This window comes from Microtus pennsylvanicus, chromosome 3 (genome assembly GCF_037038515.1).
Source record: "Microtus pennsylvanicus isolate mMicPen1 chromosome 3, mMicPen1.hap1, whole genome shotgun sequence".
In the NCBI taxonomy this organism is placed as follows: Eukaryota; Metazoa; Chordata; class Mammalia; order Rodentia; family Cricetidae; genus Microtus; species Microtus pennsylvanicus.
Genome location: NC_134581.1, coordinates 14,589,635 through 14,603,469, shown reverse-complemented (window position 1 = coordinate 14,603,469; position 13,835 = coordinate 14,589,635). Strand labels below are relative to the sequence as shown.

At 50.1% G+C, this 13,835-nt stretch overlaps 1 protein-coding gene and 1 long non-coding RNA gene across 8 annotated transcripts in view; one reads left to right on the top strand and one right to left on the bottom strand.

The window, feature by feature from the left end:
* Positions 1-13,835, bottom strand: part of LOC142845543 (uncharacterized) — a 227,149-nt gene that overhangs the window by 191,085 nt on the left and 22,229 nt on the right. The window lies entirely within an intron of this gene.
* Positions 1-13,835, top strand: part of Pfkfb4 (6-phosphofructo-2-kinase/fructose-2,6-biphosphatase 4) — a 37,745-nt gene that overhangs the window by 12,116 nt on the left and 11,794 nt on the right. For all 7 annotated transcript variants that reach the window (XM_075964503.1, XM_075964500.1, XM_075964502.1 and 4 more), the window contains exons 4-9: positions 2,818-2,884; positions 6,387-6,461; positions 6,746-6,802; positions 7,778-7,899; positions 9,681-9,888; positions 10,390-10,536. In XM_075964503.1, the coding sequence (XP_075820618.1) occupies positions 2,818-2,884; positions 6,387-6,461; positions 6,746-6,802; positions 7,778-7,899; positions 9,681-9,888; positions 10,390-10,536 (676 nt within the window). The remainder of the gene's footprint in view (positions 1-2,817; positions 2,885-6,386; positions 6,462-6,745; positions 6,803-7,777; positions 7,900-9,680; positions 9,889-10,389; positions 10,537-13,835) is intronic.

Sequence of the window (13,835 nt, the reverse complement as noted above, 5' to 3'; positions counted from 1 at the left end):
ATGTTGCTCTGGCTGTCCTCGAACTCACAGAGATCAGCTTGCCTCTGTCTCTGGAGTGCTGGGATTAAAGGCGTGTACCACCACATCCAGCTCTAGGCTGGCTTCTTTTTTTTTTTTTTTTAATTTTCAAGACAGGGTTTCTCCATAGCTTTTGGTTCCTGTCCTGGAACTAGCTCTTGTAGACCAGGCTGGCCTTGAACTCACAGAGATCCGCCTGCCTCTGCCTCCCTAGTGCTGGGATTAAAGGCGTGCGCCACCACCGCTCAGCTCTAGGCTGGCTTCTTAACCTCTCAGGTTGTGGATAGGTTGGCATATGCTGGGTTTAGGGGGAAGTTGTTTGTAGCCCCCTGATGGCTGTCTCGTCCCTCCCTAGTATTAAGGACTTTGGTAAGGACATTCTGTGGGAAGGGAGGGTGGAGCTTCAGGGAGGGAAGAGGGTTAGCCAGGGCATGTCAGGGGCCATTGTATGGATCGGTGGTCTGCTTTAGTCTACTCCAGGCCTCTGTGGAGGATGCATGTTAGTTCCTCTTCTGCCCCAGGAGAGGCGCTCTCATGAGTACGGGAATATGCTTGTTTTGTGCCTGGCATGTACCTTAGTTTTAGTTTAGCGTGGCTTAGGTGCTGTGGAGTTAGTGGTTGACACTCATGAGATAGAAAATTTCCCCTCCCTGTTCAGACTTGAATTTTTTGAGAAGGTGTTGGTGGGGTGGTCAAGAGCCCTGTCCTGTTGGGTGGTGGTAGCACACACCTTTACTCTCATCGGTTGGGAGACAGAGGCAGATAGGTCTGTGTTAGTTCAAGGCCAGGCTGGTCTGCATAGTGAGTTCCAGGACAGCCAGGGCTAATGTGAGACCCTGTCTCACAACAACAGCAACAAAAGCCCTCTCCTATTTTCACTTCAGCTGCTGTGATAAATCACCAGGCAGAAACACCCGAAAGAACGCTTAGGGGAGAAATGTTTGTTTGGTTTGTTGGACCAGATTGTAGTTCACCGAGGGAAGTCAAGGCAGAAACTTGAAGCAGTTAGTCACACCTACCGTGCCAAACAGAGACAGTAAATACATGTGTGCTTACCTGCCCTACCTGCTTTCTCACTCAGTGCACACTTGAGGGACCTGGCCGTGACAGTGTGTCACCGTATGTTCACGGTGGGCCTTCCCACTTCAGTCGAGCCAATTTAAGTAAAATCCAGAGGCTGAAGAGATGGCTTACTGGTTAAGAGCACTGAATGCTCTTCCAAGGATCTGGGTTCAATTCCCGGCATCCATGAGGCAGCTCACAACTGTCTATAACTCCAGTTCTAGGAGACCTGGCACCCTCACCAGACATAAATGCAGGCAAAGCTCCATTGCACATAAAATAAACAAGTCTTAAAAATAAAATCCCTCACAGACAGGCCCACCTGACCTGGGCGGCCTGTCCTTGAGCCTCTTCCCAGGTGATTGTAAGATTGTGTCAAGTTGACAATGAAGGCTAATTGCCACATGCCTCTTGCCAGCCTGAGGTGGCACAGACTGGCTCTGGCCTCGCCATGCTGGTAGGACAGTACCAGAGGCTGCGCTAGGCTAGGCTCTCCTGACTTCCTCAAATTTAGAGACCACTGTGCAGCTACTTCTCCCCTCTATGGCCACGAGGGGGCAGGAGCACCCCACTACTTGCTTCCTTTGCTCTTGCATCATAGGGGTGGGACGAGGCTGAGGCACCTAGAAAGGGAGTCTGACATTTAGGTAAGACTAGAAGCTAGGAGATGTACTGATTCTTGACTCTGCTGTGCGCTTGATGTCTGATATCCATTGTCCCCATTTTATAGGTAAGGGGACTGAGGCTCAAAGAGTCCGGGAGTCTCACACCCTTCTGTGCAGGCTACTTCACGATTGAAGTAGCTGAGTAATTTTGAGCCCGAGTCTTTACCACTAAGAACCGTCCATCACAGCTGAGTTTGGTTCCATGCCTGCAGTCCCAGCACTTGGGAGGTGGAGGCAGGAGGATCAGGAGTTCAAGGTCAGCAGCCGTCACACAACGCAAAGCCAGCCTGGGCAGCATGAGTCCATGCCTCAAAAGACCAAGAACCAAGAATCCATTAAACAAACCAAACAACAACAAAACTTTCCATCGTCCTGCACCCCAGCCTAGAAACAGAAGGCATTTTTGTCTATTTTGTTTTGAAATAGATGTCATGATGTAGCTCAGGCTGGCCATGAACTTGCTACATAGCCAAGAATGACTTGAACATCTTTTCCTCCTGTTTCCTCCTTCCAAGTGCTAGGATTTCAGACATTGCCACTGTGTGTGGTGGGACCAGAGTCTTAAAAATGAGAAGCTTGGGAAGAAAGGGCTGTGTTTCCAAGACGCCTAGCTACACACACACATATTACCGAGCTCTCAAAAGTTAGACCATATTCATATACATGAAACTAGACAAGAGGAAGGGACAATCAGGTATGCATATGAAAAGGCACATGCACACATCCCATCTGGCACATTCCTGTTCTGTTTTCTTACCATCCACGAGCTGTCTATGTACACCATGGACACATAACCACACATGTATGCACACATCTACATACACATAAGCCTACATGGCATAAGTATACATGGGTGTGTTCACATACATACATAAGCCCTGGACACATTTAGTCATGCTGTCTGTGAGAGTGTGCTGTGTGCACACGTGGCCTCATTCTTGCTGTGCGTTACTCAGAGTCACACCCATGCTCACCCTTGTGTGCTTCTACATACTGGGTGCATTTGGGTCCCTCAGGCTGCCTTCAGGCCTGTCTGCAGTAGGCTAGACTGACTTTGTCTTCTCTCCTGAAGGCAGTGTGCCCTGGCAGCCCTCTGTGATGTCCGGAAGTTCCTCAGTGAGGAGGGAGGACACGTGGCGGTGAGTGTGACACCCTAGAAACAGCTGGCAGTGAGACATAGGATCTCACCACCACCCTGTCTGCTGTTTGCTCATCAGGCACCTAGAAGGAAATCAGGGTGGGGTGGCTGTGCCCCATCCAGCCCGAGGGTGCCAGCCAGAGGGAGAAGCATGCAGAAGCTATGCTGAAGGAAACGTGTCCAACCATTGCTCCCGGATGTGTATTTAACTCGCGTGGTTCTTCCTTCTAGAAGTTAGGACATGCCGGGCGGTGGTGGCGCACGCCTTTAATCCCAGCACTCGGGAGGCAGAGGCAGGCGGATCTCTGTGAGTTTGAGACCAGCCTGGTCTACAAGAGCTAGTTCCAGGACAGGCTCCAAAACCACAGAGAAACCCTGTCTCGAAAAACCAAAAAAAAAAAAAAAAAAAAAAAAATAGAAGTTAGGACATGAAGCACACCTATCTTTCATACATATGACCTGTCCCCTGGTGCGGGGAGCCCTGCCCTGCCTGCCCTGCCTGCCCTGCCTGCCCTGCCTGCCCTGCCCTGTCCATAGTTTACTATTCCAGAAAGCAGCTGAGGCCAGATAGGAAAGTCTTCCAGAGTGGTGACCCTGCAGTCCTATGAAGTGTGTGACCGGGCAGAGCTGGGGAATGTGTGAGGAAGGGTCCAACCTGGACATGCAAGCACCAAAGCTGTGTCCTCCTTACCATGCTCTTGGAGGTGTGCCTGCTGGAGCTCTCTGACACCCAGCTCCAGCCTGTGCTCATGGCTCTGGCACTGCCACCACTCTGTGGGCTCCTTTCTCATCTCTCTCTCTTTTTAAAAATATTTACTTATTTATTTATGATGTATACAATATTCTGTCTGTGTGTATGCCTGCAGGCCAGAAGAGGGCACCAGACCCCATTACAGATGGTTGTGAGCCACCATGTGGTTGCTGAGAATTGAACTCAGGACCTTTGGAAGAGCAGGCAATGCTCTTAACCTCTGAGCCATCTCTTCAGCCCCCTCCTTTCTCATCTCTTCTGGGACGAGCTCTGGTCCTGTAACCAGGGCCCCTTCACTTTGCTCGGCTGACTCGTTTTTTTTAAATAATTTATATTATTTTTATTTTATGTTTATTGGTGTTTTACCTGTGTGTATGTCTGTGTGAGGTGTCAGGTTCCCTTGAACTGGAGTTACAGACAGGTGGAGCTGCCATGTGGGTTCTGGGAGTTGAACCCGGGTCCTCTGGAAGAGCAGTCTTATCTGCTGAGCCATCCCTCCAGCCAGCTGACTCGTGTTATTAGCGTGAACTTCACAGATAGGTTTTCTTCAGTAGAGTGGCTGCAGATGTAGCACAGTGGGTAGATGCTGGTCTGGCAGGCGTGGAACCTAGGATCGACCTCCAGCGTGGTGCGAGCCTGTAGTTTAGTGCCGTGGGGTGTGGTGTGAGCCTGTAGCTCAGTGCTGTGAGGTGTGAGCCTGTAGTTCAGTGCTGTAGGGTGTGAGCCTGTAGTTCAGTACTGTGGGGTGTGAGCCTGTAGCTCAGTACTGTGGGGTGGGATGTGAGCCTGTAGTTCAGTACTGTGGGATGTGGTGTGAGCCTGTAGTTCAGTACTGTGGGGTGTGAGCCTGTAGCTCAGTACTGTGGGGTGGGGTGTGAGCCTGTAGTTCAGTACTGTGGGATGTGGTGTGAGCCTGTAGTTCAGTACTGTGGGGTGTGAACCTATAGTTCAGTGCTGTGGGGTGTGGCGTGAGCCTGTAGTTCAGTACTGTGGGGTGTGGTATGAGCCTGTAGTTCAGTACTGTGGGGTGTGAACCTGTAGTTCAGTGCTGTGTGGTGTGAACCTGTAGTTCAGTGCTGTGGGGTGTGGTGTGAGCCTGTAGCTCAGTACTGTGAGGTGTGGTGTGAGCCTGTAGCTCAGTGCTGTGGTGGTAGAGACAGGAGAATCAGAGCACCCTTGACAAGTCTAGGGACTTGTAAGCCAGCCTGAGGTGCCTGTGACCCCACTTCTAAACAACAACAGAGTGCTTGGGAAATACTTAGAGTGAGGCCTAGCAGAAGTATCTTTTTTTTTTTTCTGATTTTTTTTCTCTCCAAAACATGGTCTCATGATGTAGCTCTAGCTGTCCTGGAGCTCTATCTAGACCAGGCTGGCCTCTACTTCGTAGAGATCTGCCTGCTTCTGCCTCCTGAGTGCTGGGATTAAAGGAGTGTGCCACCACCATCCAGCTTCAAAAATTATTTCTTTAATAAACTGCCTCTACCATTTACTGTTTTCTGGCAATTCAGCCTCCCTCCAGCTCCCATTTTCTTAGCTGCCTTTTTTAGAAACCTTGGAACCAGTTTTTAATTTGTTTTCTTTCTGTGTGTGTGTGTGTGTGTGTGTGTGTGAGAGAGAGAGAGAGAGAGAGAGAGAGAGAGAGAGAGAGAGAGAGAGAGAGAGAGAGAGATTCTCTATGTAGACCTATAGCCCTGGAACTCACTCTGTAGACCAGTTTGGCCTCACACTCAGAGATCCACCTGCCTCTGCCTCCTGAGTGTAGGTCACCACGTCTTTAATGTGGCTCCAGTTTTTGTCTTTTTAAGATTTATTTATTTGTGTTTTATGTATGAGTGCCCTGCCTCTGCTTCCAGAAGAGGGCATCAGATCCCACTATAGATGTGAGGCACCATGTGATTGCTGGGAATCGAACTCAGCACCTCTGAAAGAGCAGCCAGTGCTTCCCCCCACCCCACCCAATACAGGGTTTCTCTGTGTAACAGCCCTGGCTGTCTTGGAACTCGCTTTGTTCTTTGTATAAGAGGTTGGCCTTGAACTCACAGAGATTCACCTGCCTCTGCCTCCCAAGTGCTGGGATTAAAGGCCTGCACTAGCATTGTCCAGTTCCGCTCTCTCTTTAAATATAATAAAAAACAAAAATAAAATAAAAAGGAAAAGAAAAAAAGTTTGTTGCTAGTCATGGTGGAATACACTTGTATTCCCAGCACTTGAAAAACATAGGCAGGAGGATTGCTGCAAGTTAGGCCAACCTGTCGTATACAGTAAGTTCAAAGCCATCCTCCCACATAGTGAGACCCTGGCTCAGCCCCTCACAGTTTTGAGACTGAAAGTTCTAGATTGGGCATCCCCACTCCATCCCACCCCCCAAACCCTTGTTAAGGATCTGATAGCATCAAGGCAGGAGTCCCTGAGGGAGGAAAAGATGACATCTGGAGCTAGGAAACCACAGAGCTGGGTAAGCCAGACTTGCATCTCTCTTGGGAGAACTTGACCATGAACCGTTAGGAGAAAAACCACATCCAGACCATAGTACCAGGCTTAACCGGTTCTGCTAGCGTTCGGCTGGCCACACATGAACTGAGTGCCCACTCTGTCCTCTGTGGAGTCTGCCAGAGGCAGGCAGGCTGGTGGCCCGAGCTGCAGTTACCTGGGTAAGAAGCCCAGTCCACAGAGATGTCTGTACTGCAGCCTTGGGTAGCCTTTTGCTTCCCCAGGACCAGAGTCCTGAGTTCACCCCCTAATTCGGTCCTAGGTTTTTGATGCAACCAATACCACACGAGAACGAAGAGCGATGGTCTTTAACTTTGGGGAACAGAACGGCTACAAGGTGAGGTCACATCTGGGCCCTCAGCTGCTCCTTTCTCAGGCTCCTGGTGCTGGGCCCTAGGGTTGTGGAGTGTAATTTGAGATGAAGGTGTAGTTTCCTCTCCTGGAGCTTGCTCTCCAAGGCTATAGTTGGGAAGTTCAGGATGCAGTGACATCCCCTAGAGTATGCTCAGGCCTGGTCAGCATGGCCATGGGTGGAAGGGAGAGACCCTGGGAGGAAGCACAGATCACTAACCATGTCTGTGGTTCTGTCCTCCTTTCCCTGGTCCTCTGGCCTTGCTGTAGACCTTCTTTGTTGAATCTATCTGTGTGGATCCTGAGGTCATAGCTGCCAACATCGTGGTGAGTGCTGCATCTGACCTCCCTGGGATGGTGACAAGGCAGGTGCTGGGTGGCAGTGGATGACGGTGATGGTGACAGTGAGGTGCCTCTCCAGATCTGGGCTGCTGCTTGGGCTGACCTTCTTTGAGCTTGAATTTTGTGGGAGTGGGGAGGCAGGTGAGCCTGGAGTACTGAGGAGCAATTGTGCGGAGGAGGGTTGTGTGCCTCACGGGCCTGTATTCCTTCTCTCTCCCTTCTCCTCTCCCACAATCCCTCGACAGCAGGAGGAGCTGCCGCCACGTGTGGGCTGGGTGTTTCTATTTAAGACTCAGACTAGTTTCCCACTCCTATTTTATACTCCCTGGTTATCTAAAAAGTGGCCATGTCAGCTGGGCAGTGGTGGCACACTCCTATAATCCCAGCACTCGGGAGGCAGAGGCAAGCAGATCTCTCAGTTTGAGACCAGCCTGGCCTACAGAGTGAGTTCCAGGACAGCCAGGACTACACAGAGAAACCTTGTTTCAAAAAAACAAAAAATAGGGCTGGAGAGATGGCTCAGTGGTTAAGAGCGTTGCCTGCTCTTCCAAAGGTCCTGAGTTCAATTCCCGGCAACCACAGGGTCGCTCACAACCATCTGTAATGAGGTCTGGTGCCCTCTTCTGGCCTGCAGACATACACACAGACAATATTGTATAAATAAATATTTTAAAAAAATAATAAAAAATATGAAAAGGCCATGTTGGTTTGAAAGATAATTCAGGTAGAGAAAGAGCCTTAGGTTTCCTCTGGGCCATGGGGTGAGAGACTGACTCAGACCTGGAAGCTTCACAGTCACTCCTGATGGGAGCAGTCCCCGGCTTGACTTCAGCCTCAGGCCCCCAGCCCTAGCCTGGCCTGGCCCCACCCTCCTGATCCCTGCCTAGCTGTGTCCTTGCTTTTGGGCTCTGTCTGGACTCCAGTCCTGATGTGTCCTTGCTCTGTGTCTGGCTCTGGCAGCAAGTGAAGCTGGGCAGTCCTGACTATGTCAACCGGGACAGCGACGAGGCCACCGAGGACTTCATGAGGCGTATTGAGTGCTATGAAAACTCCTACGAGTCACTGGATGAAGACCTGGACAAGTGAGCAGCTAACCCGCAGCCTGCGCTGCAGTGTGTGTGTGTGGGTGTCCCCTTGGCCACCTCTCTGTGGCTTCCTGTGGTGGTGACTGGGGAAGCGCACCGAAAGGTAGAGGCAGTCTGATCTCTTGTGTTTCTTTCCTTGGGGCAGAGGTGACATACAGAACACCTGCTGCCTCATCTGGAGCTCTACAAGTCAGGACTTCTTCTGTCCCAGCATAAAACTGAGCCTCTTTTCAAAAGGCTTTTGCAAACCTTCCACGTGCTTCTTTCACTGTGAAGCTGGGGAAGGGGAGGGGAGCCAGGCAGATCGTGCCTGTGAACAGCAGCCAGTGGCCAGTGCTTGTCAGGCCCATCGGCCTCCCTCTGGCACAGAAGAGCAAGCAGGAGTGCTGAGTGCCATAGCAGGTGCCCACTGAGGGTCCTACAGCTGGGACCAGCAATATCTTCGCCAAAGGCCAGACAGCGAGTAGTTTATTTAGGCTTTGGAGGGTTCCCTGCTGCAGTCAATGACTGTGCCATTGTCCTGCAAGAGAGACTGTGTAAATAAGTGACCATCGGTGTGTTCTACTGTAACTTTATAGCAAACAGTTTGTGGGCAGCATCTGAGTAGTCGGCAGTGGTTTGCCAGCTCCTGACTCTTGGCATAAGTGTCACCAACAGTAGTTAAATCAGTAGCAGCGAGAGGTTGGCCAAGTCTCACGGTTGCCATAAATCATAATTACAGGAAGAGGTGGGCGTGTAGGTTGCACGGCATTAGTGAAAGGCTGGACTATAAATATATGTTTGGATGTTTATAATTACATAAGAATATGTCATGCATACGAACCAAGGAACACAAGCAACTGCTAGAGGGATAGCTTCTGGGTGCTTCTAGAATAGCAGTGCCTGTGTCGGCCATGGTGACACAGCTTTCTTCCCTCTACTGGACTCTGCAGCCAGGCTGAAGCTGAGTGGCACTTGGGCCTCTCTGTTGTGACTCTGTTGTTTCCCCTGGTCTCCCCAGCATTGCTTCTGGTCACTCTGCAATGCCTCTGCATTAGTGGGGCTCACCCGGAGCAGCCCCAGGTAGGCTGACAGCAATGTTGTTCCTGGTTTTATTGGTAATATCAAGGCAACAAACATATCAGGTCTCCTGTGAGACCCTTGAGAACTCAGAAGAGAACATCCAGGGGCTGTTAGCTAAGTCACAGTTGGTCCCCGCTGCTGCCAGCTTAAGCGCGCTCTCCAGGCAGGAGCCTCTCATACGTGCACAGTGGGGGAAGCGGCCAAGTCGGGTGTGCCGGCTGCTGTCCCAGGGCCATCCTCCTGTACTTCTCAACCACTGGTTTCCTTAGGGGGAGGATGGCCGCTCCTCGGCACATAGGTGACCTTGACTGTGTCCCTGGGGAGAGGCTCACCGGGAAGGAAAGCTGACCAGGATCCTGGGGGAGTGGAGTGTTGGCCAGCTACTGGGTCAGCCCTAGGAAAAGCCATCTCGGTTCAGCTTTCACAGCTCAGAGGGAGGCAAGAAGGGGTCTGGGAACTCACAGGCAGCAGTCTGGGAACTGACGTGATTTGACTGACCACCTCTCCGGATGTCACCTTTGAAGTCTCACGGTGCTTGTGTGTGTGTCACTGGTGTGTCACTGCTTCCTCACCCCTGTCACTTGCACACCAACTCAGTCCTGTGTGTTGTGGTCAAATCCAGTGTGAGAGCTGCAGGTTTAGAGCTGGTCCCTGTGGCTGCCGATGCGCTCCTAAGGGCCCAGCCGCCCTCACGGTTCTACCTTCTCTCTGGCAAGGGATCTGTCCTACATCAAGATCATGGACGTGGGCCAGAGCTATGTGGTGAACCGTGTGGCTGACCACATCCAGAGTCGCATCGTTTATTACCTCATGAACATCCACGTGACACCCCGCTCCATCTACCTCTGCCGGCATGGGGAGAGTGAACTCAACCTCAAGGGCCGGATTGGTGGGGATCCTGGACTGTCTCCCCGGGGCAGGGAGGTCAGTGCGTGCGTGCGTGCGTGCGTGCGTGCGTGCATGACGCACATGTGTGCATGTATGCATTGGTACCCTTGGGTGGCAGAATGGATATAGACAGTGTAGTGGGTCTTCTGAAGTCAATGTGCAGCTGAGCCCTTTTCTGGGAGGGTCATACAACCGTTACAGTGCCCTGATTCCCAGGGTCACAGGACCTTTACAGTGGGCTGAGTCTAAATTGTGCTGTTAAAGGCTTTGACACAGTCCAGGGAGGGATTGGGACTCAGAAGAGGTCACATGGCCTCAGGACAGTGGATCAAGATGGGGGAACATGACAATTATGGGATTGCTCTTGGGGCCTGGGGAGAATGCGCAGAACAGCACTTGGGTATCGGCATCATTGGGAAGTTAGTGAGGTTTTTAACCTATTTCCTGAGGTTGAACAGAACCCACAGGCCCCATGCTTTGGTGTCCTTTGAGGCAGCCCATGTGCTGTGGGGCTGAAGGTGCCATGATGTGTTTCAGTTTGCCAAGCACCTGGCTGAGTTCATCAGTGATCAGAACATCAAGGACCTGAAGGTCTGGACGAGCCAGATGAAGAGGACGATCCAGACAGCGGAGGCGCTGAGTGTGCCTTATGAGCAGTGGAAGGTCCTCAACGAGATCGACGCGGTAATTACTGTCCCTTCCTCCCCTGCCTGCCTCTTGGGCACTGTCCTCTGGATCAGGGAAAAACCTTAATCTGTGCTTAGTGTGATCTGGAGAATAATCTCGATAGTCATACTTCTGGGGTTCAAAAAATTATTAGTTTATTTTCTGTTTGTATGTCTGCAAGTTGGTGCCAGTTGCTCTCTTGGAGGTCAGAGGACAGCTGGCAGGGATTGGTTATTTTTCCCACCTATGTAGGGCCTTGCTGGCAAGCGCCTTTACCTGCTGAGCCACCTTACTGGTCCTACTTTCAGTTTTAAAGGAAAAAGTTTCCTAAATGTATACCAAGCCAGAAGTCAAAGGATAAATAGTAAGTGGCCGACAGATTAAGGCTCAGCACTTAGTGTCATTGTCACATGGCCCGCTTCCACACGAGAGGTGGCTCAGCACACTCAGCTTACCTTGGTCTTCTGACTACACCATCTCTTTTTCTACTGAGCTATTTTAAAGCAAATTCGAGCATAATATTTCGTTTCTGTTTTATTGCTGGGAATAAATTAATGACTCCTTGTTCCCATTAACAGAATCATGTCTTCATTAGGAAAACTTTAAAGAATAGTCATTAGCACCAGGCACGATGGCTCCCACCTGTAAACTTGTGACTTGTGGCGCTGAGACAGGAGGATGTAATGTGCTTCAGACCAGCCTGGGCTGTAGAGAGAGAACTGTTTCAAACTACAAAACCAATTTAAAGCCGGGCAGTAGTGGTGCATGCCTTTAATCCCAGCACTAAGGGGAGCAGAGGCAGGTGGATCTCTGTGAGTTCCAGGACAGCCAGGGCTGTTACACAGAGAAATCCTGTCTTGGTAAAACAGACAATAAAAAAAAAAGAAAAGAAAAGAAAAAGAAAAAAGAAAGAAAAGGAAGGAAAGAAAAAAGAAAGAGAGAAAGAAAGAAAAGTTAGGAGTAGAGGAGTCCAGAGATGGGGTGGGGTAGGGTTTTCCTGAATCTGACAGGTAGAGTACAGAAACCCGAATTATCTGATACTAGAATAGGAATTGGATGGATTTCCCATCTTTTCTGAGCCTAGGGAGGGCTCTGTATTCTTTTGTGCATTTTTAAGACTTTTTATTTTTACGTGTGTGTGTGTGAGTGAGTGAATGCTTTGTGGTTGTCCATGGAGGCCGGAAGAGAGCCTTCCAGAGGAATCTCACACAAGCTACTTGAGGCACAGACTTATGACTCATTGCTGCTGTGGTTCCCAGTCTGGCAGGTGTGGCCGGGTTCTTTGCGATTACAGCATAAGCTGGGAAGCGTCTCTGCAGAGACTTGGGGTCTCCTTCAAGCCTGCATGCTTGTTACCTCTATTCATCTCCTCGGCTACAGGGTGAGGGCCTACTATCTTAACTGCGGCTTGCCAGTAGCTAAGTCATACAGGCCAACCATAGTTCCTTGCTATGTGGACCTCTTAGAATTTGGCAACTCATTTCTTCAGTCAGTAAGAAGGAGCCTGTCTCTTTAGTCAATAAACTGGAATCTTACAATACAGTGTGACCATGTGGTTGACGGCTTGTTCCCTCTGCCACACTCTTTTGGCTTAGAAGCAGGTCTCGGACCCTGCTCCTGCTCACAAGGCTCTCAGAGAAGAGGCCTGACTCACTCACGGTACGTGTGTGTGTGTGTGTGTGTGTGTGTGTGTGTGTGTGTGTGTGTGTCTCAGCAGGGTTCCGCAGCCAAGCCTTTACTGTGTCTGCCTTCTCACTTTCTGTTCCTCTCGCCCTCCCGAGAGTCAGGCCACCATTTTCTTCAATCATCCAGTTGGATAGGAGGTGGGGAAGGAAGCAGTTACCACTTTAGCTGAAAGACACTCGCTGTGCTGTTACTAGTCACGGCTAGGAGGAATGGGCAAGGTGCCATTTTACTGTTGTCTCTGATGCTCTATGTGACTGAAATTTTCACATGAAAAGTGTGTATGGATAATGCATCAGTTTCAGTAATCTATAATTATACCCTTCAAATTCTCTGCAACCTTAGGGTTTTTTTTGTGTGTGTGTGTGAACTTGGTCGTCATAGACTAATAGTTCAGTGTTGTTAGACTATAATAATGATTCTGTTTGTTTTGTGTGTGTGAACTTGGTCGTCATAGACTAATAGTTCAATGTTGTTAGACTATAATTATGATTCTGTTTGTTTTTCTCACATTTCTTTTTTGCTCTTTATATTTTCCTGTTTGCTGTGCATATTTTGATCTTTCTAATATAAGATAATTTGTCATAACTTGTGGGTTGGGATAGCTGCGTTAGTAGAATGCTTACCTAGCATGCAGGAAGCCCTGGAGGAATCCGCAGCTGTGCATCAACTGGCCTGGTGGCATGCAGCTGTAATTCCTGCACATGGGAGGCAGAGGCCGGAGGGACAGAAGTTCAAGGTCAACCTTGGCTACAGTTTGAGGCCATCTGGGGCTACACGAGACCCTGGACTAAAAAGAGAAACTTAAGTGATCTGAATTTGTGGTCCACAAAAAGAAAGATTCTCGTTCCTGCTTGTTCTTGGAGTTTTAGGGCAAAAGCTCTGGCTCTGTGAGCCTCTCCACCCAGTCCAGTATGACAATCAGAGACATGGCCAATGGCAGAAAGGAGATGTAGTCCATGTGACCTCTGTTGACATGGACGGATGCAGTGGTCACTGATCCCTCAGTCCATCTTCACAGACTGAGAGGAAGTCTGAGATTCTGTATAAAGGGTAAATAAACGAGAGAAAAGGGTTTGGGGTTTGCACAGCTGCCAGAACAGGAAGTCTTGGTTGGTCAAGCCAGTGGTCTGGTCACTGACTGCTCTCTAGTTCTGAAAGTGGCTCAGGAGAAGCAGTGACCACCACTTGAGAACAGTCTACTTCTTAAGAGATAATTGCTGCAGCCGCGGGGTGCAGCCTCACCAGCACAGGGGCTGACCTCCTACAGTCAGGACCATTGCTGTCACCGTCCAGAGGAGAGCAGGAGGAAACAGCAGCCTGTGAGATAGGGTGACCCGCTCACTTCCTGTGGTCTCATCCCTCATGGCTTGGTAGGTGAAGTTCAGAATGTGGTAAGAGCAAGGGAGAGGGACGAGGAATCTGGAGGCACACATGAGATGGCCCAGTTGGCATCACCCGCCCTCCCATCCCTAGATAAGGTTTCTCTGGATAGCCCTGCCTGTCCTGTAACTCTCTGTGTAGATCAGGTTGGACTCAAACTTAAGAGATTCACCCGCCTCAGTCTCCCAAGTGCTGGGATTAAAGATGTGCACCGCCACACTTGGCCCAGCATCTCCTTTAAAGTTTTTGTT